Source organism: Pezoporus flaviventris, unplaced genomic scaffold (genome assembly GCF_033815535.1).
Source record: "Pezoporus flaviventris isolate CSIRO_AGI_PZ_B2104156 unplaced genomic scaffold, CSIRO_AGI_Pfla_v1 ptg000025l, whole genome shotgun sequence".
NCBI lineage: Eukaryota > Metazoa > Chordata > Aves > Psittaciformes > Psittacidae > Pezoporus > Pezoporus flaviventris.
Window position 1 is genome coordinate 29,383,552 of NW_026892573.1, and position 24,758 is coordinate 29,408,309.

General features: G+C 40.4%; 1 protein-coding gene across 20 annotated transcripts in view; it reads right to left on the reverse strand.

Moving 5' to 3' along the window:
- DLG2 (discs large MAGUK scaffold protein 2) overlaps positions 1 to 24,758 on the reverse strand; it is a 998,920-nt gene that overhangs the window by 842,444 nt on the left and 131,718 nt on the right. For 16 of the 20 annotated variants that reach the window (XM_061457957.1, XM_061457959.1, XM_061457946.1 and 13 more), the window contains one exon: positions 8,171 to 8,266. In XM_061457957.1, coding sequence (XP_061313941.1) covers positions 8,171 to 8,266 — 96 coding nt within the window. Of the gene's footprint in view, positions 1 to 394; positions 967 to 8,170; positions 8,267 to 24,758 lie in introns of those variants that run through there. The other 4 variants (XM_061457968.1, XM_061457969.1, XM_061457963.1 and 1 more) reach the window with 3 other exon arrangements.

Genomic DNA, 24,758 nt, shown 5'->3' on the forward strand with positions numbered 1-24,758 from the left:
AAGTCCTAGGACCCATATAATGCCCCCCCTTTATTTTTTTATTCATTACTGTACAGAATAGACTGATAAGTTGAGAAAATATGTGCATTATACCATGCATTTGAAAGTGCTCTAGTAGCTGGAGATATTAATAGACACGAGCATAGGATAAGATAAAATATGAAATCATCCCTTTTGCCAGTATAAGTAAGTAAATTACATATCATTTAGGAAGTGATACAGAAACAAACTGCATAATCTACAGAAAAAAAGAGAACAAAACGCTCATTGTAGCAAAGCTTATTTATCACTTTATCTTGCAACCTGACACAGTACATGCTCAATCTATTTAATTACAGGAACAGAAAAATATCAGAGAAATATACACACATAACAGCAATGTTTCCAGTCCTACCTTGGTCGTGACAATGCACAGACAATCCATTCTGTAAATCTCCACAGGAGTGTATGTAAATCATAAAAACAAATCAGCAAGGGTGAGGAAAGGCTTTTGAACAGCATGAACAGAACCGGAGGCTTGAATCTGCACAGCCTGCTTTTCCAAGTGGGGCCCTCATAAGAAACTCGAGTCCTCCTCCACAATGCTAAAGGCAGTCATGATGCTCACAGGGATCAGTAAACCCACTAGAAATCATCTCAAGCAAAACTTCCAGGTGGCTTATCAGGCTTGATTGCTGCATTGTTCAATCTGTGATCAAAATATTCTGTTGGATGGTATGCAGCCTTCTAAATGGGAAGATGAGAACCACAACAAGCACAAAAGAGCAAAAAAGCATCACATTTCAGCCCTGGCTCTGGTTTCACAATTCTGATCTGCTGTTTCAGTATACCCATAAGATTCCGTTTGCCAAGTCTGCCTCTCTCTCTCTCTCTCTCTCTCTCAATCTCTCTCCCTCCCGCTCTCTCCTTCCCTGTCTCTTTTTTTCTCCCCCCTTTCGCTTGCTCTCTCCCTCCTCTTTCCCACTAACTCCGAGCAAGCACACGCAACACACACAACTATCGGGCCCATCTATCACAGCGCTGTCACTCCTCTGCCAAAACAACTGCTTTGGGTTGTAAGGGGGTTTTTATTAAGAGCGTGATTCCTACAAACATACATATTGCTTGAAGTGCATGATTGAAACATCTGAGGTGTGTGCGAGAGCTCGTGCGTCACATGCAAAATCACTCGGAATTACTAGGTCAGATTCGCATTCAGGAAGCGAATATAAATAACAGCTGGATAAGGCAAACTTTCAGAAAGTATAATAGAAAATAATCGGGGGGGGGGAGGAAAGGGAATCACACATTTACACATGCACGCAGGTCTGTGAAGCACAACGGGGATAAATTATAGTTTACCATCCACGGGAAAAACGCTCCTCATTACATTCATTATTCAAGGCTACAGAAGGGCACCTTCCCCCCCACCCCTACTTATGAAAAATACATTAAAGTTTTAATTTGAAAGAGCACCCCGAACAACAGAGCTGAAAAACTCCTTCTCTCCCAAACTTTTCTCTGCATCTTTGACAGATCCACAGACTTAATCAATTTATCTCATGTTCTGTATGCTTTGCTCAGAGTTTTACAGACTGTTTAGCCTCAAAGCCCTACCTTTCTTGCAGTGATGCTGGTGCAGAGCTTGCCTTTCAGGTGTCTTACATGAATCATTCTGAGTTAGAAAGCCCGCTGTCAGCTCTTAAAGTCTTCCCTCTCACAAATAGAGGAAGAGAGAGAGAGAGAAAGAAGAAAGAGGGAGGGAGAGAGAAAGAGACACAGAAGGGGAGAGATATGTAAAATGAAAGCTCTGGCCAAAGAGAGAGGAAAATCAATGCTCCTATTCACTGGAAAAAAAAAATACAGCCAACTGGACTGTTGACAGCAACAAGAGGAAACGTCTAGACACCCATACATTACAATTCACCTTTTCAACACACTGGACAGCACAATTCCCACTGGGTGCTTGGCTGAGGATCTCTCATTCTCACTCAGAGCTAAAATATGTTTTCAATAAAATGAGCCTTTCCAAGAAAATAAAAGGATATTTAAGAATCTTCTCCTTTCCATAAATTACTCGGGTTATAACCCTAATAATCTTGTGACTGCTAAAGCAGCAAGAGGCTCAGTAAATGACACACATTATTTTGCCAAAATGAGGTCACTGCTACCAAAGTTACAAAATCCATAGTGAATCAGATATGTGGTCAGAGAGCAACCAACCCTCCCCCAACTATTAAAGTCTTGGTGGATATAACATCTTAAAGAGAAAGTCTCTAGAGCACTTACAACTGTGTCTAAAACTTTAACTCACTCTAAGCAACCACATGTACACAAAGCAAACTTGATTTGTGTTTACCGGCTGCACTGGAACCTGCAGGTTTTCTCCCTACTGAGGTTTAGTCCAGTAGCCAAGCAGTCAGACAAGCTTATTAAACTATAGATTATACAAAACAGAGGACTTTCAAACCTCCTTGAAGCAATAACCAATTAACCATTTCCTTAAGAACAAATTAACCCATTTAGTTGGTCTATCTTAAGTCCTTCTTGTGCTCTAAGCATGACAGGGTAAAAGGGAACGCAGTCAACTCTAAATTCAGGAGATATTTCAACACTTAGATGTAAAGCATCCAAGAGTTTGTTCTCTTCCAATTGGTAGATTCAAGCTGATCGAGTAAGGTGTGAAGTATTTCCATACGTATAATTACCTAATGACTTGGCTGTAAAATTTCATATCATTCTGGCATATGAAGATATCTTCTGAAATTGGTCTCCAAGTGCATGATCTGTAAATGCTTCTACTTGCAAGTAACTACTGCTGTGAGCTGGTCCCCGTGAATCCATGCGCCTATTTACCATTTATACGAAAAACAGATAATATGAACCCTCTGAGGCTGTTTATGTGAGCAACATGACTCATGTGTGTGGCTCGGAAAATCACGCTCAATTAGTGTACCTAAAAGCTTTCTCCTGCACTCCTCCAATTTTAAGCTATCACTTCCTTCCATAAAATGCAACAATGAGTATTTAACAGAGCAGGATTTGAGCTTAGCTTAGTTGAGTGCCATGGTCCCCAAAATACTGCTGCCTGCTTTTTACCCTCAGAATTTCCTGTGGCCCCAGGAAGACACCCATGTTTCTGGGGATATAAACACCACCTTCATCGTTCTGTAGGCTCACTTTGGTTGCCAAGGCTTGTGGTCATAGCTTCTCACACACATCTATCAATGACTTGACAATGTCAGGACTGCAGTATGAGAACAGATCATAGAATCAGAATAGTTAGGGTTGGAAAGGACCTTAAGATCATCCAGTTCCAATCCCCCTGCCATGGGCAGGGACACCTCACACTAAACCATGTCACCCAAGGCCTCATCCAACCTGGCCTTGAACACTGCCAGGGATGGAGCATTCACAACCTCCCTGGACAACCCATTCCAGTGCCTCACCACCCTAACAGTAAAGAACTTCCTCCTTATATCAAATCTAAACTTCCCCTGTTTAATTTTTAACCTGTTACCCCTTGTCCTATCACTACAGTCCCTAATGAAGAGTCCCTCCCCAGCATCCCTATAGGCCCCCTTCAGATACTGTCAGTGGGTCTTCAGTGTTTCTCCCAAAGATAGAGTTCCTTATTTTCATTAACTACCCACACCATGAGGCTGAGCTACCTCATTTTCTTCTTCAACTAGATACTTTTTCCATTCATTTTTTCTCCACAAGTGTAAGATTTTCAAATCTTTGGCACTGCTTTACCCTTCATTAACAACATCTCCTTCTGCTCTAATTTCTGCAGGTCATATTGCTGCTTAGTTCTATTTTTTCCTGTGCTCTACCAGCCTTCATGTTATCTGTACATATAATCATGATTAGAAAGACTTGACCCAAAACCAAAACAAATAGAGAAGCAGCCATCTGGGGTGAAAAGAGATGGTTTATAGTTGATTTAGATGGTCAAAAATAACCTCTGTGATGAGCTCTGACTGTAAGAAAGCTTTAATACAGGAAGAATCACAACTATTTCCCACTGTGATACCTAGTGGCTTTGCAGACCATCATGTGAAAGCCACTAACCCAGGTGGCTGCTTCCTTCTCTAATTTTACCAAGGTGTCTATTGCTAAGTCATACAGAAACAAACAATATGAGGTAAGTGGGTGAAATGTGATGGTCTGTATAATGCAGTAGATTAGACTGGACAATTTAATGCTCCTTTCTGGCATTGAAACCTTCACTGGTACTTCCACTTGGATAACCAAAGTTTAATTGGTTAATTGGGCAGTTATATTTAAAACCAGAGCCTGTAACATCTAGCTTTACAATATTTGTGAAAGCAAGCTTCTGTAAAACCTAAAACCAACAGAAAGCATTCTCTGGGGGTTTTCTTAGCCTTTTATGACACACCTTTTTAAACATTTCTTAAATTCTTTCAAAACCTAAATATTATTCAGCAAAAACCGCAAAGAGAAATTGATTCTTTAAAACAAAGCAAAGCTGGCTTCAGAATTATCTCTTCTTCAAACAGTACAAGTGAAGAAAAACAAGTGTACTAGGTCTCCAAGTTTTGGAGCAGACACTAGGAAAGGAGACACCTACCAGACTGCTAACACAGCATTAGCAATGTCAGCATCTTGCAAAATCTAGCCAGTGACTATTTAGGGCTTTATGCACCTACACAGAGAACATATAAACACATACATCCTCTTTCAAACGTGAGAAAGATTTATTTACTCTTAATGTAAATAGATGTGTACTATGGATTCTTACTGATGGAATTAAATTGCCAGTGTTTCACAGGGAGTCATAATCTCTTTCTTTTTAGGTCCTATATTACACCACGTTACTTCTCTCCCAAGAGGGCAACTGATGTAGTCATTAACTTATATCTTTATGGTCAGAGCTCATTTACACTTCCTGAGCTCATTTCTAGCCATGTTGCTGTGCATCACAACTGGTTAGTTAGTAGGTTAACACTGGGACAGAAGTTATCTAAGTAACTATACACTTGAAGGGAAAATGTCTTGAGACAGCCTCTCTATTGTTTGTGCTACTCCTAATCTTGCAGGTCCTGAATATGTAGTTAGGAGTTAGAGATGAAATGTCAGAATAAATCCTGCTTCAGCCAGAAAGAGCGGTTAATACAAATTTCAGGAGACATAAAGCTCTATATACCTTAGTCACTAAGAATTTTAATGCAGTTCCCAGGTAGAACCAGAAGCCTGTGAGTGCTGGTGTTAATTTAAAGATCAACAAATTAACAATTCTGCCCCTCTTGACTGCAGCAGCCCTGACAGCAGCAAGACTGCAACTGGCCTCAGGCCCATGAGAGTCTCAGGCTGAAGCTGTAACAAGAATCATTCCCCCTTCTCCTGTGGGAGAAGGCAAATTTCATTGCTATTTAGCACAATCAATGTTGGAATCCTGACCAATTCCTCTGGTTGGTAACTTTCCCAACAAAAAGGCAATTTGCTTTCTGTAAGGAAGTACAGACCTCCCCACTCTGAGCTCTGCAGATAGGTGGTAAACTGTATGTGAAGAATTGCAGGCTGGACAGGGCGTCCACATCATGAGGACTTTGCACCCAAGTGTCTATGGTATTCCCAAGCTCAAGAGCCATAGAAAAAGGGTTTTTTTCTGCTTCACAGCTGTGGAGAGGATCCCCTCTCTTCCTACCTCAATTACATGCCCAGCTTACCACCCCTTAATTCAGTATGTGGGAGCTTGCACCGCTTTAGCCCCAGTGCTCGGCTAAAAGTTTTGGTGTTTTAATAGACAAACTGCACTTTGTTGATCCTGTTTGCAACCCGACTGTAATACCTAGCCTTTGGCTGCTACATCCAGTGGTGTCTAATGTCATTTGCCTCCAAGGATGCAGTGGGACAGCAGGATGGTTGCCTCCCTTTCTCTCCAGGAGTCAGTGTAATCAATGGATCACAGAAGTGACAATGGAAAGGACCTGAGAAGGTTTTCATTCCAACCTCATACTCAAAGTAGGTTCAGCAGTGAGGTCTGATCAGGTTATTCAGGCTGTTATCCAGTCTGGACTTGAAAATATCCAAAGATAGAGACAGTGCAACCTCTCTAGTAGTCTCATTCCCAGAAACTCATAAGCTTAGGTGCCTATGAGAAGACAGTGAGGTTATCTGGGTACAGAGTATGGCTTGTAGGGTTGTAGGAGGTGCACATTCATAATCACAGGGTGTGGAGCAGAGGATAGGGAAAGGCTGAGCCATTTCACAGCTCTGAAGGGTCTTGGATAAGCTAGCCTTTTGAAAGCTCTGCAGCCTTCATCAACTTAAAACTAATGCCTAATGTCATATTATTAAAGCCACAATTGTTTTCTCTTGCTTCCCACAAATCCCTTATTCAGCATGAAACAGAAGCACTTCAGTTACAAATGCTCCACTGGCTTTATGTGGGCTGGGATGCTCTGTGATAAAAACACATGGTACTCAAGGGCAATATGCCCTAAAGTGGCTCTTAGCTATCAAGATCCACGGTGAATGAAGAGTTCATTTAAATTCTTGAGCATTCTGCCTGGGGAAGTAAATCTAACAACCAATTGATCATCAGGAACTGAAAAGCTCTGGTGCATATGTTTAAACATGTAGTCAGTCCTAAATAGCTATGTGTCACTGTCATAGCAGTGTGCCACTGACACTCAAGCAACAGTCACTTGAAAAAGAAATCAGACAAAATTGCTCTTTCAGATAAACTGACACACTAAACCACAACTTCCAGAAAATGAAAACAAAACATCTGCTATCTGCTCTCCCCTGGTACCGGGAACTGAAGAAAATACCACTCACAGCCCTAAATGTCTTAGAGTTTGACAATGGAATTGCCAATTTTCGGAGTTTACTTTCACGTACACTTTGTGCTGGAGCATAAAAATGCAGCACATAGAATTGCTGATGGAGAGACACTGAGTCCAGGAGGTCGTCTAAGTAGGGAAGATGGTGCATGTCCAATTGGTCATTCATACTGGAAATGTTCTTGTGGAACCGAGCTGGGATCCACTTCATGCCATGATCTCTACAACATCCTCATGGACACAATGTATATAGGGTATATATCAAGCTTTTGATAATTCCTTTCAAATAATTTCTTTCACAAATATAGAGACAGATTTCAATGAGTATACACGCTCCTGTATTTCAACTCTCAAGTAGCGCCACTGTCCTCTATGGCACAAAAGTTTTTCTCGTCAACTGGGAACACGGCAACGCAAGAAACTCAACAAGTCGTGCTAGGCAATTAGTTCATTCCATCTTGACAAGTTAATGAACAGAGAAATCAACCTAGAAATGTAAACAAAGCCCACAGAAAAGACTTAGACAAGAGGAATTATCTGCACGTTTCCACTGTTAGAAATGACTTTCACCGAAGTCTACAAAGTATCGCATAAGCTAGCCAACTCAGTTAATGTCTGTTTTCTTTTCATCATGTTTCCAGCTTGCTAACTTTAAAAGAAAGCTTAATAATTTGCTTTCACTTATGAAAGAAAAAATACACAATGACTTCAAGGCTGGAAGCCTACATAATTGTATCTAAGCCCAGGAGAATTGTTCCAGCCAAGTTGTGAACCTATGAAAATAATGGAGATGTTATAATGAAACACTTATAACTCAACCATTGCATGCAGCAAGGCTGTTCCAAAGAGAACTGTAACATACCTCCTTGCCACAGCCATGAACTCATATTGCTTCGTGTATTATTCAGCGTACTTTTACGGTACGTATCATTAGACTGCCCATACAAAAATCATCACTTCACTGACATTTATATTCTTCCATACTGACTTCAGATCAAAAATTAACTACAACACACACTGAGAGACTGCAAACACCTTGAATGTTTGCACCTTGAAAGGTGTGCAACACCTTGGACTTCAAAAATACACTGTAATGGAAACACCTTGAATCAGAAATCCTGTAGAACCATCACTGATATTAACATCTTCACATAAAAATAAAAAGTAAATCCTGACTAGGACAGCATAAAATGCACAGGGCTAGTAACAATAAATTGCAGCCATACGCCTTATTTGATAGGGTAAGGTACATGCAGTCATTAGGCACCAAAAAAAAATGACTGCAGGAGCTCAAATTCAATATATTCTACATATTTCACCTCCAACAAAACTTGACTAAATAAAGATTTAATTTCACATCACAAAAGAATGGACCATACCTTTGTCTTCATGTCTACAACGTAACTTTCGGAAGTCTGGTTCTTCTTTTCATGTTCACATTGGCCAGATCCTTCTGATCCATTGGAAGCTGCAGACTATGGAAGAGGAGAAAAATTCAAATAAAGTACACTACAATTCTATTATACTTGAATCTAAAGATCAGCATGTACATACAAAATGCTTGCCTGAATACTGATAAATATCAGGTGGTTCTTACACAAGATTTTCACCTCAATGCTTTGTCATGCAAAATTTTCTGGGGTTAACCAAATTGCCACTCTCATGGAAGTCTGTGGAAGTCTTAATAGGCTAAATCTACAAGATGGTGCTTATCATAATCTCTAGGTGACTTCAGAAGGCACTCAAGGGGCTCTGCGGCTCTCGGCATCAAAACAAAGAGATAAAGAAGGAAATCAGTGCCCTGCCAAATAGGCCCTCATATGGAACAGCTGCAGGAATAACACCTTAACAGAGTTACCTGGTTTGCTTTCTCATTTCTAATTCATTACATTCTCCTAAGTGACATATTTCTGAAAGTTTCATGCTTGTGTAGTAGTCATATTTGCAAATCTTACAAATTCAGATGCTTATTTTGTTATCTTTCCTTTCTTTATGCCTATTTACATCTTCTATTGCTTACAGAAAACCCTCATAAAAAACCACTGTATTTTCTCAACTAATACCTTTAATAGAAGATAAAGTAAAAGGCAATTTTTTTTTCTCAGTTTTCCTGATGGAAATCTAATACATCATTGTAGACTTTGCGTTAAGACAATAAATGTTATAAGCAGCATCGCTGTTTACAATGCTCTGCAAAAATATGCTTGAAGAGTTACCCTTTGAATGAAACATGATGATTGCCACTAGCTCAGATCTCAGAAAATTTCTGGGCACTTTGCAAGAGCATGAACAGGAAAGCAAGATGAATTCAAACAGAGTACAGCGTCTTGTATCTGTGGGTGCAGAGCATCACAGACACCAGGAGTGATTTAGACCCATCCTTTCTTAGCCTGTGCACTGGGAGAGCAGTCAGTTTAAACACAACAGGCAAGAAATTGTTAGCATTTTAAAGAGCCCTACCATTGCCAACACAACTTAGAAAACAACAAGCCAGTGCTACAGAAAGAGCCAAATCACATCCACATGTGCAAATGTTTTCTCCTCTGATACTAGATTGTTTGTTTAGGGCTCCATCCAGCAAAAGACCGAATGCTGGCCCCAATCCAGGCAACTAATTAGACACGTGCTTTTAACTTCACTGGAACCCATGGCATGAGTCGTGTGCTCCAGTAAAACTGTGTTTAAACATTGGATCGGGACCAGCAGCTCAGCACTGCATGGGGCTGAGCACACAGAACTCCATGCATGCCCTCTCTAAAGTTTTAGCTTGTAACATGCTCACAGTCACAGAGAGCTAAGCATAATTTTGTCTGGTTTCTTGTCACCAAAGTGTGTTGTATAGCCTCCATTTGTAGTCTGGAAGGGGGGAAGAGATAGCAAGGCAACCAGGCCAAAATTATACAAGACAGCAAGGAACTGAACCCAGGTCTTACATCTAGCCTCAGAGCCTACGGAAAATCCAAGCAACTCCTTAAGTGTTTCTTTCAGAAACAGAAAATCGGTTTTTCAAGATGCTAAAAAGCATGCATTAAAGTTTTCATCTTTGCTTTCTTTGAATACATAACATAACAGGTTTTCATCATTATTATTTATATGCAACAATATAAACTATGCAAATCAACACATTATTTATTTGTTCTAATCATCAAGACCAAACCCTGCCTGATCCTAAAGGAGCCAGGCTTCTGCAACTTCTCAAAAGGGGTTTGACAATTTTTAAGGGAAACTATATACTGTATAGAAGAATTTATCAAATGAGTGCAGCTGCAAAACTGGATAAGAAACTTCAGTTTGTTTATATTTTGCATATTTTTTCCCCTCAAATTTTTCACCATTAGCTGATGCCAACCTTTTGAAGGAACATAAAACTATGTTAAAAGATGCTATGAAATGTTTCAGCTGTTTTCCTTAGGGAAATGGGTCACAGATTAATTGTGAAGAGCAGCAAACCAAGGACATTAGAAGGGTACAAACAGCTCAAGTAGGAGTGATGTTAATAAATCCGGAACACCTCTGTTTCAATGTTCAATAAGCATTAGCAGAATAATATATGGTTCTCAAACTTAAACAAAGTATATGTTAGCAAACCGTCTGAAAACCAAGAGTTATTTAACTTTGTGTTATGAAATAAACAGGACTATAATGCAAGAGGTAAAAAGAAATCTTGCTGTGTGTTGTGATAGATTTATTTAAAACTAACATTCTTGGATCTGAGTGTTTTCTTATTCTTGGTTCCATACAATCCTCCCTTTAGAGGCTAAGCAAAAGCTTATATTGTCTGAAGTTATTTTCTTTATCTAAAATCTGCCTGCTTGTACAAAAGAAATATTTTAGCAACACCTCATTAGTCCTGTACAGGTCACCATGAGAAGCACAACTGGCAACCCTAGGGTGACACAGTATGAATGCAGTGGAGAATGTGCACGAAGCTCATACATCCTTGTAAATGGTTGTGGGAATAAAGAGCTGAAGCTTGAATTAAAACTCCTGACAAAAATGTAAACTTTTTATCAGACCCCTGTATCCAGAGCGCTGGCAGTTGGAACAATTCTATCTTCCTAGTCACAAAAGAAAACATTTTCTTATCAAATCATAGAAGAGTTAGGGTTGGAAAGGATTTTAAGATCATCTAGTTCCAACCCTCCTGCCATGTCACTAAACCATGTCACTAAACGCTCTTCCAGTTGGTCACAGAAAGAGAAGACATGTTATGAGCAAATGTTGAAAAGCAGATTAAAACTTCGTTTGATAACTTTGCTCACTTGGGTCGTAGCAATAACCATATAACGCACCAAAAACGATCTTTGATTTTGCATATAATTAATACCAGTCTATTTATAATTAACAAGGACTATTTAGACCATAATGTCTTCAGGGTAATATCTCTCTCATTGTGCAAAGTTAAGCATTATTTAAATATTTATTATTGTTGCTCAGCCTGGAGAGGAGAAGGCTCCAGGGACACCTCAGAGCAGCTTCTGGGGCCAACAAGAAAGCTGGAGAGGGCCTTTTAACAAGGGTGTGAAGGGACAGGACAAGGTATAGTGGCTTTAAACTGATAGAGGGGTGATTCAGACTAGATGTTGGGAAGAAGTTCACCCCTGTGAGGGTGCTGAGGCGCTGGAACAGGTTGATCAGAGAACCTGTGGATGCACCATCCCTGGCAGCGTTCAAGGCCAGGTTGGACACAGGGGCTTGGAGCAACCTGGTCTAGTGGAAAGTGTCCCTGCCCATGGTAAGGGGTTGGAACTGGATGAGCTTTGAGGCCCCTTTAACCCAAACCATTCTGTGATTCTATGATTCTATGAATAAAACAGTAATCACAGTAGCTACCTTGTTAATTTTATCTGATTTTAACTGTGCTCAGGAAAGTTTTTCTGTGCTTATAACAAATCTTTCCAGTAGCTTACTGGGACATGCACAATTGTCACAGTCAACCACCAACAAAATTCTTGCTGATTATCTTTGCCAAAGTGCACAGTTACAAACTGTGAAAGACTTGTCACTGGTTCCACTTTCAGCATGCAGTATGTTCCAGTTCATATCTGAGCCAGCAACCAGCCAGAAGGAGCATCTGCCCTCGCAGGCAATTATGGCATATGGGGTTTCCAAGAGTTCCTACAGGAGGTCTTCCTACGGCAGCCAAACCCTGTAACACTGGATGAATTCCCCCACTTATGGCACTGATCCAGATTTTATACCTAATATATCAATAGGGGGTATTTGTAACAACCCACAATAGTTACCACATTTACTTCTCAGAGGGAGGCTCAACATTTGGAATATAAAAAGTATTTAAAAACCAAGAAATATTAATGCAAACGTTATTCTGTTCTTCCATGTTCTTGGATGTGGCTGCCAGGATTTCCAATTTGTTTGCATACACATGAGATTATCTGGGGCACCTATACTTTATGGCTAGAAAACGCTGATCAGCACTGCAAAGTGACCAGGAGTGCCAGTGGGAGCATGGGGACATGTAGCCCATGAGCAACTTCCTTAGTGTTCAGAGAACTAATGCATCTTCTCCTAGAATAGTCAGCATAGGAATGCTCTCCTGGGTTCTTTTAGAGAGAAATTCAAACCAGAAGATGATCTGAGACAGAGCCTTGGGCAACATGGTTTAGTGTGAGGTGTCCCTGCCCATGGCAGGGGGGGTGGAACTGGATGATCTTAAGGTCCTTTCCAACCCTAACTATTCTATGATTCTATGAGACCTCTTTCAGTGTTTTGTATGATGAATCGGTAGCTCTGCTCCAGCCTCATGAAAGCCTGTAGATAAATGCCAGCTTGCCCCAAAGTGATTTACATTAAGAGAGGAAAGGTGTTAAATACCAGTGATCAGCAATCTTTTGGATGCCAATGTCTGTCAGGAAATCTATCATCTTGGTAACCAAATGCTCCCAGGAACATATAGTGCTGAGAGATGATGCTCTTATTTAATCAACTTCTTTAAAAGTAAGCATTTAAAAAAAAAAAAATCATTAGAACATTTAAAAATCTACAGGGAGAAAGTAAAATGCAATGTAAGATATGCTGGGATTATCCATTTTACAGGACATTGATGCAAATTAAATTAGCAGCTGTGCCGGAGTAGCAAGCAACCTGAGCTGAACTGAGATGCACAGCAGGATACTGCTACTAGCGAAGAACACAGCACACCTCAATGTCAAGATACAGCCAATGCTGCTCTCCCTCTGCTCAAGCCATGTGTGAACTAAAACTGGACTCAAGTCAAGTTCATCCTTTACAAAGAGCCAGCAACAGCAAGAACACCTTCTGTGTCTGTGATCCACCCACCAAGGGCTGCACCTTTCTGCTTTACCTAGGCAGAGTTGACAGCTCTCCTAAAGGTATTGCAAGCATTTCAGCTTCAGTTCCTGCTGCTGACAAGCTTGGATCAGAAAGAAAATAAAAGTTTGTCAGTCTGTGGGAAACAAAGCATCATTGGGGACTGAGTTTTTTCCTGCAATGCCATGCAGAGAAATAGTCCTAAAAACCATAAGATGTGCCTTCCTTTTTCTGTACCCTGCTAGTCCTATTTCTATGCCTCTCATAATCCTTATTACAGGAAGAAGTGTCATTCAGCATTTCTTTTGGCAGGATACCACTCTCACCGTTATCACAGATGACTGAAAGCTCAGACAATCCCAGACCATGCTAGAAACTAAAATCAGAAATATAATCCCACGGAAGACAGGCAGCATTTCATTTACCTCAGCTGGGCCTAAATTTCAGTCCAGAAATAACATAGAGCTACCTCCTTGTCCACAAAACCCTTCAAAAAAGAAGATGCCTAATTAAGTGTTTCTGAAACCCTTCAGAAAAAGCCTTGCTCAGTGTCCCCAGCTGAATGATTTAGTTGTCAGAAAGGATTTTGTTTCTATTTCCACGTCAGGGTTTCTGCTTTGCTGTTTGAAGATGTCAAGGTTTGCTCCACATCACATTGCATTAGCTCAGTCTTTGCAGCTGTCTCAAGTCAGGGTGATGCTGCACATTGCTACGAGGTCTCATGGCTAAGCCCTGAGTCACCACAGCCCCTTCTGCACCAGACTCCCCGATATGACCAGTAAATGCGAATAGACAAAAGAAAAACATGTATTTGGGCACGGATTCTACTGTACAAATCACACCCCAAGTGTTTGAATTTTTAAGTCATTGTCTTAGGAAGTGAGCATAAATATCACAATAATATTTATTCTACCCTGGGATTTTTATGATTCTACTTTAGCTTATATGAATTCAACCTTTCAGAAGATTTTATGACAGACTTAAAGCATTTTAGAGCTCAGGAACAATAATGTGGCTGTGGGCTTGTGTTTCAGAAAGGTCAGGATCTGATTTAATGCCACCCCAACCTCCTGAAAGCAAGTCTTGCTCTCTGTGTTTCTGGATGTCAGAATAACAGTAGTGAACTTTGTATTTGCTCATCCCAAATGTAGATTTTACCACCCATCCAAAAGCTGTCATCCAAGCTACTGGCTACTCAGTCACTGTGGCTGGGCTAACACAAAGCTTATACTCAAATGCGATTTCCCTGTTTATCATAGAATAGTTAAGGTCGGAAAGGAGCTTCAGATCATCTAGTTCTACCTCCACTGCCATGGGTAGGAACACCACACACAATACCACATAATTATTGAGTTGCACTGTGACTCTGGTCTTGGGCAAGGTAACTGACTTTCCAGGCAGGAAACTCAGGCAGGGAGGAGATGCTGGCTCATACTTCAGCTTTTGTCCTCCTGGACAGAGAGCTCAGATGAAGCTGACTGGAACCAGTTGGCTCCATAAAAGACACACCTAGGAGATTCACCTTGCTGATCCAGGCTCCATCTCCTGTATCACTCATGCAGAGATTTGTTTTCAAGCTGGGCTATGAACCAAGGCACTCATGTGTCTCCTTTTCCAGGGAGCAGTCACTAAGGTTACACAGTGGTGGACTGACAAAGAACCATGGCACTGCGCAGTGACCACAGTCCTTGCAAACACAAGCCTTACAAAGGCTGTTTCTCAGGTACGGTCTCTCCCCTGTGGAGACCTGGCACACTAAATACTGGTGCTTGGAAGGATCTGCTGGCCTGATGAATGTGGCAAAGTGGAAAACTTGGCAAAAAGCACTGCATAGATGAACCATGCTGCAAGGAGGAAGAAATAAATGATCCACAGTTGAGCTACATGAGAATGAGACTCAAAAGCATGAGACTGGACAGGCAGGTTATCGTTTTACCCACTTGCTGTAGCTCCATGCCAGGCAGCTATCCACATAAGAAATGGAGACTATTAACTTATGTATGGATGAGTTCTTACCCTTACAGACTATTTTCCAAAACGTTCTTGGCAACAGTGTCACCGAATGCCATAGGGCAAATTCAGATGCCTCTGATCATGAGAATTAACGAGATGAAAACTTGGAACAAAAAAATGCATTTCCCTCAGCTCAATGGGGTTTAGTCAGATCCTGACACTCATTCTTCCCATTCCTTGCCCTTCAGCCATGAGCCTGCACTTTCCTGGACATAAAGAAGATGAAATACGAAGAGTAATTTTGGATATTAAAGGTTTATTTCTTTCAAATAAAGCAGACGATATTACTGAATTCTCCTGAAGGCTGGAGGAAAAGGACTAGAAAAATTAAAAGGCTGAACATAATTAATGGATGCTCATTTAGAATTGGCTGTCATACAGCATCTTGGAAGCTAAATTTACATCTGAAGAGGGCAGGCTGTATGCAGAAACAGGCTCTGGAAGGAGATCTATGTTAAAAAGAGGGGAAAGACGGGGAGCTGTGGTTGCAGGGAGGTCCCTTCAACACCATGGCAGGGGGGTTGGAACTGGACCATCTTAAGGTCCTTTCCAACCCTAACTATTCTATGAGTGTATGCCGCAACGACACCTGCCAAAAGCCCCTCCAAGCAGAAAGGTCAGCTGCAGTAAGAATAGCATGTTAAAGCTCATGGTTTCATTCCAGTTGTGCCCATCTGCACACGTTTTATTCATTAGCTTCAGTGGAGTCCATCCACATTTAAGCCTGTATTAGTGAAATCACAATCTTGCCCTGAAAATACAAGCAGACCACAGCTGGAAGCAAATGCAAACACTTGCAAACAGAAAACAGGAAGTCATTAATCGTAAGAGAAAACATGACTAATGATTTTAAATTAAATAATATTTGCATGATATCTTGATTAGCAAGGATAATGATTATTTTACTTACATAGAAGTTCTGGATATATAAATTCCAACCTACATATTGTTGCCATAACAACTTGATACACTTATTCTCTTGTGTCAGTTTTTATTGCATCAGTGCAGCTTTTCTTTCAACAACCAAAAAAAAAACCCCAACTGCTTTGGTTGCTACAATAGCACAATATTTTTTAATTCTTCTTTTCATATTTAATTCTTCTTTAAACCAATATACTTTCCCTCCAAAGACGGTTACAGCACGGTGTGGGAATCTCGGGACTAATTCCAGGGCTCAGTGCAGGGTTTGCCAGAAATCCCAAAGATATGTACAGCCCTTTAGCTCAAACCGCTACTTCAGGGGTCTCCCCTTAGGAAACTTAGTCCTATGGTTCGAGGTCAAGATCTTAACACGAGACACGCACGGTAACAGCTCCCCAGTTGGTGCATTTTCCCCTGAAAACCAGAACTAAATTAAATTAGCACTAGGTTCTTCAGAAGGGTTTGTAGCTGTAGTAGATTTAAGGCAGTAGTGGTAGCAAACATAGCTGCAGATACGCAAAGTAAATCACTGCAGTGCTCTCCAGGCCAGGTTATTATAACAAAGCAGTTTCCATATTTCCTACACATTGGTGTTGCACATACACTTTGCTTTTATCAGGAACACAACTGCTGGGATATCCAAGGAATTGGCTTAAAACATTTTGCAAATCAAGGCAATCCAATGGCAGCATGATGGGAGGAACAGAAGGGATGAAGGTGGCCTTTCTCCTCCCTGCTCCAGCCAGCTGTGCAGTTCACCAGAGCCTGCTGTTGCCTGTTCACCTTTCCCAGTTCTGCACCCTGCAAATGGACCCATTTCAATTAAATTGCAATTAACTGACTGCTGATGCTGCAGTTCTATCTGGCTCCCTGTTACAATAATGAGGGAGACTGTATTAATTAATAACAATTACAGTAAGGTGTAAATGAGGAACTCCTTGGTAACCATTGTTCCATACAGCTGGCATGAAGTGACCTCAAACTAGAGGTAATAAGGGATTTATGAATGTAAGGTTAGCATTTTTGATGGAAAATAACTAGTGCAATGGTTCCTATGGACTGCCTTGGCCTTTGGGGCAGCTCTTCATTTACTGCTAACTCTAATAGCCTGTACTTCTGTCAGGAGAGCTATGATGATTGCTTTCAGAGGACTGTATCCCTCTTAGTTCTCAGGAGAGCAGGAGTGTGCATTTGTGTTCCCACGCACAGCTTAAGACAGCCTCTAGCACTATATTTTAATTATGATAAGCCTTGTATCTCTTTGTTTCTGATCATACTATTCCTCATTATAAATGTGATATGTTAGAATAAGAAAAATATATACATACGATAGAATTCTAACAATTTTAAGTAGTAAAAACACCCAAAAGTCCTAGGGCATAATAACCTTGTAGGAAATACATTTAAATAAGAAATCACTCAGTTTGATTGAATTCTAATTCATCTCATGATGTACTGCATGTCCGTAGCAAACCCAAGAATAGAATCCAGTGTCTTGTCTCCGCCAATGGCCCACACAGTCTCTTCCTATTTACACACACCTCCAGAGAAATTACAGAGGAGGAAACTACCCACATTTCACTTGAGATGAAATTTTATGCCTGTTCTTGCCAGAAATGGTGAATTTAAGTCAATCTACTCAATAGCAGTAATAAAACCAGTTTCACTTTGAGAACAGGACTGATATATCATAAAGTAACACTTAGGAAGACGAAAGGTGGTTTACACTAATGCAAAGATATAAAGCCTGCATTAAAGACAAGAAAGAAGGAGTGAAAAAAAAAAAAACCACCAAAAATCAAAACCCTGGAGAATATTGTAATGACTTTGACTCCCAAGATAGTTTTGCTTCAAGCATCCTAAACCTTGGTATAGAAGAATATCTATTTCAGCCAGAGCCATAGGGAGGGGAAGCAAGCAGTGGCTGTCATTACAGGGGCAAGATGCCTTGCTAAGTCATGGCTACTGAGCTACACAATCATATATACTCATGCTGACATCCAAAAATACTGCAGCTAAACAAAACCTTCGGCAAAACACAGTGCCATCTCTCTTCATTCAGCTTCCCTCCTACAGACAGTTACAAAATATTTTGCACTGATATATATGAGAGGAAAAGGACTTAAAAGGTAGGGAATGACTCGGGTCATTAAACTGGAGAATATGTCATCACGCTCCCTAAATGTTGATAAACAGACAACAATGGGAAGTCAAAGGGGAAACATTCCCTAAATACTTTACAGAAAGTTGGGGCTCCACAGATCTGCCAATTTCCTTTGTAATAACTCATCAGCTAAATGACGGATCAGAATCTGCCACTGCCTAATGGAGACATGGCAGAAACCTGTGCTTTCATACGAGGACTCCAAGGCTATTAACACTAGCCACTGGCCAAAGTTATTTGAAATTATGGACCATACAGGGATTTCAGCTTCTGTGAGCTTGTGGCTATAGAAGCATGAAGTGTAAAGGCAGCTCTAACTGCATTAAACAAGCATCATTGTCAACTGCATCCTGTGAGAAGGAGCAAATGCCTCATGTACCAAACGATGCCAAGGGTAGTAGGGAGGAAGTCTCCTAGTCTATATAATGCTCCTTCCATGCATAATACCTTACCCATCCCATATAGTCCCTACAGGGACATGAAAGTCTCCAGACGCGCAGCTGACACTGACAGTTCTTTACCAGAGAAACCCGAGTGAGCTTGTAATAGCTTACTGACACTGAGGTTCAGGTGACACTATCAGAAGGGGACCCTGGATAAGGCAATAAATCCAGTCTCATGTAAACTGTCTCTGACTCTGCACCACTTCACACTAAAGTTGTCTGCAATTGTGCTTGCATTCAGAAGCCCCATAAAAGCACCGATGTTTGTTAATGTCAACATCACACAGCTCTGCGTATTTAGCTGTCCTGGTTTCAGCTGCGATAGAGTTAATTTTCTTCCTAGTACCTGGTACAGTGCTGTGCTTTGGATTCAGGATAAGAATAATGTTGATAATACAGTGATGGTTTAGTTGTTGCTAAGCGGTGTTCACACTAAGTCCAGCACTTCTGCTCCTCACACCACCCCACCAGCAAGTAGGCTGGGTGTGCACAAGGAGCTGGGGGGGGGGAACATAGCCAGGACAGCTGAACCCAGCTGGTCAAAGGGAACTCCCATACTATTTGATGTCAGCTCAGCATATAAACTGGGGGAAAGCTGGCCAGGGGCTGCTGCGCAGGAGCTGGCTGGGCATCAGTCAGTGCGTGGTGAAGAACTGCATTGTGCATCATTTGGTTAATATATTCTAATTCTTTTATCATTATTATTATTTTCCCTTCAATTTCTTTCCTATTTTTTTATCTTTATTTCGACCCACAAGTTTTACTTTTTGTATTCCCTAATTCTCTCCCCTATCCCACCGAGGGGAGGAGGGAGCAAGTGGCTGTGTGGTGTTTAGCTGCCTGCTGGGTTAAACCAGAACAGTAGCCTACTTTTTACAACCTATTGCATTACTACTACCAAGTCAGCAACACATTTCACTACCTTATATACAAGGCTGAAATTAAGCAAAATCATCATCTTGACACTTTTTTGTACAATACTTAGTAAAACAGGGTTCATAAAAGGTGAACCTAAAAAGTGATGGCTGGTTCTAATATTGCACATTCAAAAGCTACTGGTAAAAAATGCAGTTTCTACTATCAAGAAAAATATCTACGATCAATGACGTTAAAGTTTGGAAACATCACAATGTCTATTTTCTTAGCTATGGATCACTAGGAATCTTCCTCCATATACCTGTGGCTAACAACATGATCCCAATTCACAAACATAACCCAAGCCTTTGTGGTCTTTTGGCTGGGCTGAAACAAAACACTGTAAAACTGGGCACAAGTCTCTTGGATTTGTTCACTATAAACAGTCCCCTCTGCTCAGCATTGAGCAAGGACATCAGATCAGTCCCCCCTTCTCTGTGATGGCTCTCCATAGAGCCGAGTACCAACATAGGGAGATTTCTGGTCCTCATCCAAGGGTCAGACAACCATCACAAGTTGCCAGTTAAGAGCAATATATGACAATTCTAATCCTCAAAAGTAACAGAAGCGTCCGCTGTGACTACAAAGATATGTGTGTGTAAAGCCTGTTCCCTAAGTGGGACAAAACCGAAGAAGCCAATTAAGAAATAAAGTGACACTGAATTAAGAAACAGCATTAAGAAATACACCCATAACTGCAGATGGACTGTTTCAGGCAACAATATAGTCAGCATTCTGAATTCTGGAAGCTCTACTTACAGGCTTACTGCTGACCTAGCAAAGATGCCGTTGGGTACTCTGGGAGCATACTGTCAAAAAAAAGAACACTGATTGCATAAGTGGAGGCATGCATCTGTCATGAACCTTCCTACTCCTTTAGTCTGTTTTGTTACCTCTGGTTTTTTACAAGCCACCACAACACCAAAAAATGTGTGAGAGAAGACACCAGTCTGATGCAATGTATGACCTGAAATCTCTCAGCAGATCCTTTCAGTCCTTCTCCATGTAGTTAAATTCCAAAACACAAACATCAAACTTCTTTTTACTGGTTCATTAAACCAATAACCAGTTAGAAGTTACCACCGTTGACTCCACCAGAGTTTCAAAAGCCAACTTCTGAGAAAACGCACAACAGACCCACTACATCTTTTACTCCTCATTTATTTTTGTTCTAGTTTTTACAGCAGCTGTTTGCCTTGCCTCTTCTTAGAAAGAGACACCTTCACTACCTGAAAGTGATGAGCAAAAACCCCAAATACATAGGGATAGGGCACAGCAGTTTTGAGCACCAGGTAGGCTCCCCTACACTTCTGCAAAGAACTGGAGGGCCAGGGAGACCTTCATCACTTTGATTTGTCCTTTGAGTGAACAAAGTTTATGCAGCTGCAGCAATGAATTGAACACCACTATTGGGGTTATAGCTATGTGGTAACAAGGCTGACCTCCTGACACAAAAGCAGAAGCAGCCATACGTATCAGCCAAGCAGCAGATGGAATAGTGCTGAAATCATTCATAGCCTTTAGTGGGTTCAACCATTGTCCCCATCTGCATTGTGCAGGTCTATGCAGGCTGATGAAAGTGAAGTTCAGCTAGCCTGACATTTTTTAAACACGAGATATTTGAAGATGTATTCAAAATTCAGTTTCAGAACTCATCTATAAAGCTAGTTTTCTGGGGTTGGGGGGGAACAAGCACTTCAAAGAGACATGAGGCTGCAGTCAGCCACTGACTATGTCTCTTTTGCGCTACTACATGGTGGTTCCACTCCTCCAAACTGTCCATTTTGGTTCAAGACAACAGAATTTGGAGAAACATGAGCAAATAGTGAGACAACATTGATCAACAGAAGAACGTTGCACTAGGAATAACTGCTATGGCTGCAATAACCTCTCTTTTGGGACAAAAGACAATTTTAAAGATGAAATAAGATAGTCTCACAGCTCTTCCTGCAGAGCTCCTGCATGCTGAAGGTGGCAATATCAGGAAAGTTCCTCAACTGAGTATGTCATGAAGATCTGAGAAAGCAGATGTGGAGTTCAATCACTAAAGTACCAGTACAGACATGCTATGACAGGCCCTAAAAGCAAGACAAATAGAGATGTGTTGAGACTGTGGAAAGGTGGAAGTTAACAAAGGAAAACGAGGTTAGAGAAATACACCCAGAAACTAATTTCTATGCAAGGACATTTGGTTGGGTAAATGGATCAAGATTACAGAATTAAAAAAAAACATGTTCCCAAAGGCTCTTTTCAAGAAGGAAGAGAATGGCTAAGGGTGAAATTCACTCCTTCACAGTACACAAAGGTCTACACAAATGTGTTATTCATGATCTAGATGCTATAGTGGCTGTAAATTGCCTCATCTCTAAACCGGGGGCAGTTTTCATTACAACCTGTTACAGATTAAAGTTGCACAGGTGATAGTTAAGCACAGTTAAATGCATAAAATGTACAAGCTGAAAACGCATAGTTCTGTCAGTTTAGTCATGTTATTTGTAACTGTATTATACATAAAAAACATGGAGATAAATGATATTTTGAGGGTGACAGTTTCCCCTTAATTTCCCAGGTTGCTACATTTGGGATTGTATTTACTGTTTGTTAAAACCTGCAAATATCTGTCCCAGTTTATATGTATTTATCTTACTGAACAAAGATACATGCATCTAAGAAATCACTCCCAGGGTGATCTTTATATGGTCCAGAAGTCTTTGGGTGAAATCTTTCTTTATTCTTGGGAACTATTTAAGAATCATTTTGATAAAGAAGTATTGGTAGACAGCACAAACATATAACGGGCTCCAAAACCTCTCTATGGAGACCTTTGTTCTTGGCACATGAGGGCAATGAGTTCTCTTGCTCAGCTGCTCATTAGTGACTGATCAGTGCTAATAAACATGTAAGTGAAACAAAAAGCTCCACGTATTTTCAGAATGAAGCTTAACTACAGAACATTCACCCTTGAATATCAATTTTGCAGATCCCTTACAGTATCATAAGGGCGAAGAACTGTATTTTTAAGAGTTGATGTATTTGTTTTTGCAGGTGGTTAAAACATGACTTCTCAGAATCTTATTAAAACCAATGAATTACATCACATACTCTTAGGAGGAATTGCTAGCTTGTGGTAGAAGCCTGTTGGGACATTCTGATATTTTTATGTAGATATTTTTTTCAGATTATTCTGGTGTGTCATTGTTAAAATATGTCAAGGTTTAGAAAAATTATTTCAGAAAAAACTATGTTAAAATTGCACGTTTTTTTGTTAAGTGATATTTTCCTGGTATCCTTAACTACAAGCGCTATCATTTTTGACCTTGACTGGGATTTACACAACAGTCTGACTTCAATGCTTATCACAATAGAGACACATTGCTTAATTAAAAGTTTGGCTAATTGTGTATGCTGGTTAATATACAAGCATATTTCCATTGCAGAAAATTATGTTTTCTGGTCCCTAGCAGCTGGCCTGGCCTGCTCTCCATCCTTTGCAGATGTAATAACAAATCACGGGTCAGAAAACTGCCCAGAGGTTATTTGATAGGCATATTATATAAATGTGAAGAATAAATAAATAAATATACACAAACCTGCTGTGGTGGATGTGACTCAGTGTTGCCAATTTGGTTTACTTTGTTTAATGCAGAGATCCCAGTTCTATTCCCCCTCCCACCAATGTCAGTAGAAAACCATTATTAACTAAATAAACAATTACCAAACAAAATCACATCTCCCGGTCAGAAGGGACCTATCAGACCAGTGATTGCCTTCAACTCTTGAGCAAGGCACACCAATACAGTGGTGATCTTAAAATAAGAGTGAATGGCAACAAAGGTAAGGGCTTTTTATGTGAGCATGTCTAACTCTGAGCAAACACAAGAAGATGGCAAAATCAGAACGATGGCTGGTTCCAAGACTTGCCCAATGGGACAGAAATGTTCTGTTTAGAGAGCGGCACAACACAAATAGTTCCCTACTCTCAGCATCATAACTTAAGCAGAAAACTCTCCTGTAGGGATTTGCAATGTGAAGGCCAGAATTCTGCACTCTGGAACACTTCTGTCCAAAGGATGACACTGTTCTGCATCTATGCAACTTGGTTTAGAATGGAAACGTTGGCCTGACCACATTAAAACACACTCAAAAGCAACTCTACAGTGACATTTAGCAGACGCGCTGGCACTCAAGTTATTGACAAGCTACAGAACAAATAACAAATTTATAAATAGACACCCAGCATGGATACCCAGTATGGGTAAGACATTTAGCTGCAGCTAGTTATAAATAAGCTTATTAATAACACAGTGATTTTGCAGTTACCCATTTCTAAACATTAGTCAAACCATTCAAGAAGGCAAGTGTATAAAATAATCTCTGCAAGCAAAGCGTACCTATTAAAACATAGAAAAATCAAATTGCAGAGTTATTGTATATTTAAAAAACACATGAAGCTAAGCTTCAGCATCATCATTAAAACAATTATCTAGTTATGGTTGCTACACATCTTTGGGTGCAAAAGGAACACAGCTAAAGAAACACAAACCAAGATGTCACTTATACTCTACCCCTTAAAAAGACTGCTGCCTTCTTGAGAACTTAATGCCAAACAATTATGTGGGAATTGGCTCTGGTACAAAATCAACCCACAGACAAAACCTTCATTTGATCAGATAAATGTATACTGTAGGAGCTAAATCTAGTGAAAAAACAGACACATAAAACTGAACGTTTTGAACCCTTCTAATTAAACATTATGGTTGATCATACCTAATGGCTCTTGCATATTAAGTATGATCACTTAAACAGAATCAGATTTGGCTCCTGGGAGTAAACCAAGCCGTACACATTAAGCTGTACCCAGTTACAAACAAAGAAAACAAACAAAAATCCAGGGAAGAGTCTGAATTTTTACAAGGATGTATAGAACAGTCTTGAGGGCCCACATTTTTTAGATAAGCTGTTAGTGTGCAACAGGTTAATGGTTTGTTAATTGCTCCAGGCAGAAGATTTTTAAGTAAAAGGGACTACTGGAACTTTTAACAAGCCAGCACTTAAAGGACAGAGAAGTAATTACAATGTTTGTAATAGCTGGATACAAGGAGAGCAGTCATTCCTGAAGCAAACAGAAACAGGAGTCTTCATTTTGCATGCTGCAATTGACTGTCTTTGCAAAATGAGCCTCTAAACATAAGATATGCATGGAACAACAGGAATTAAACA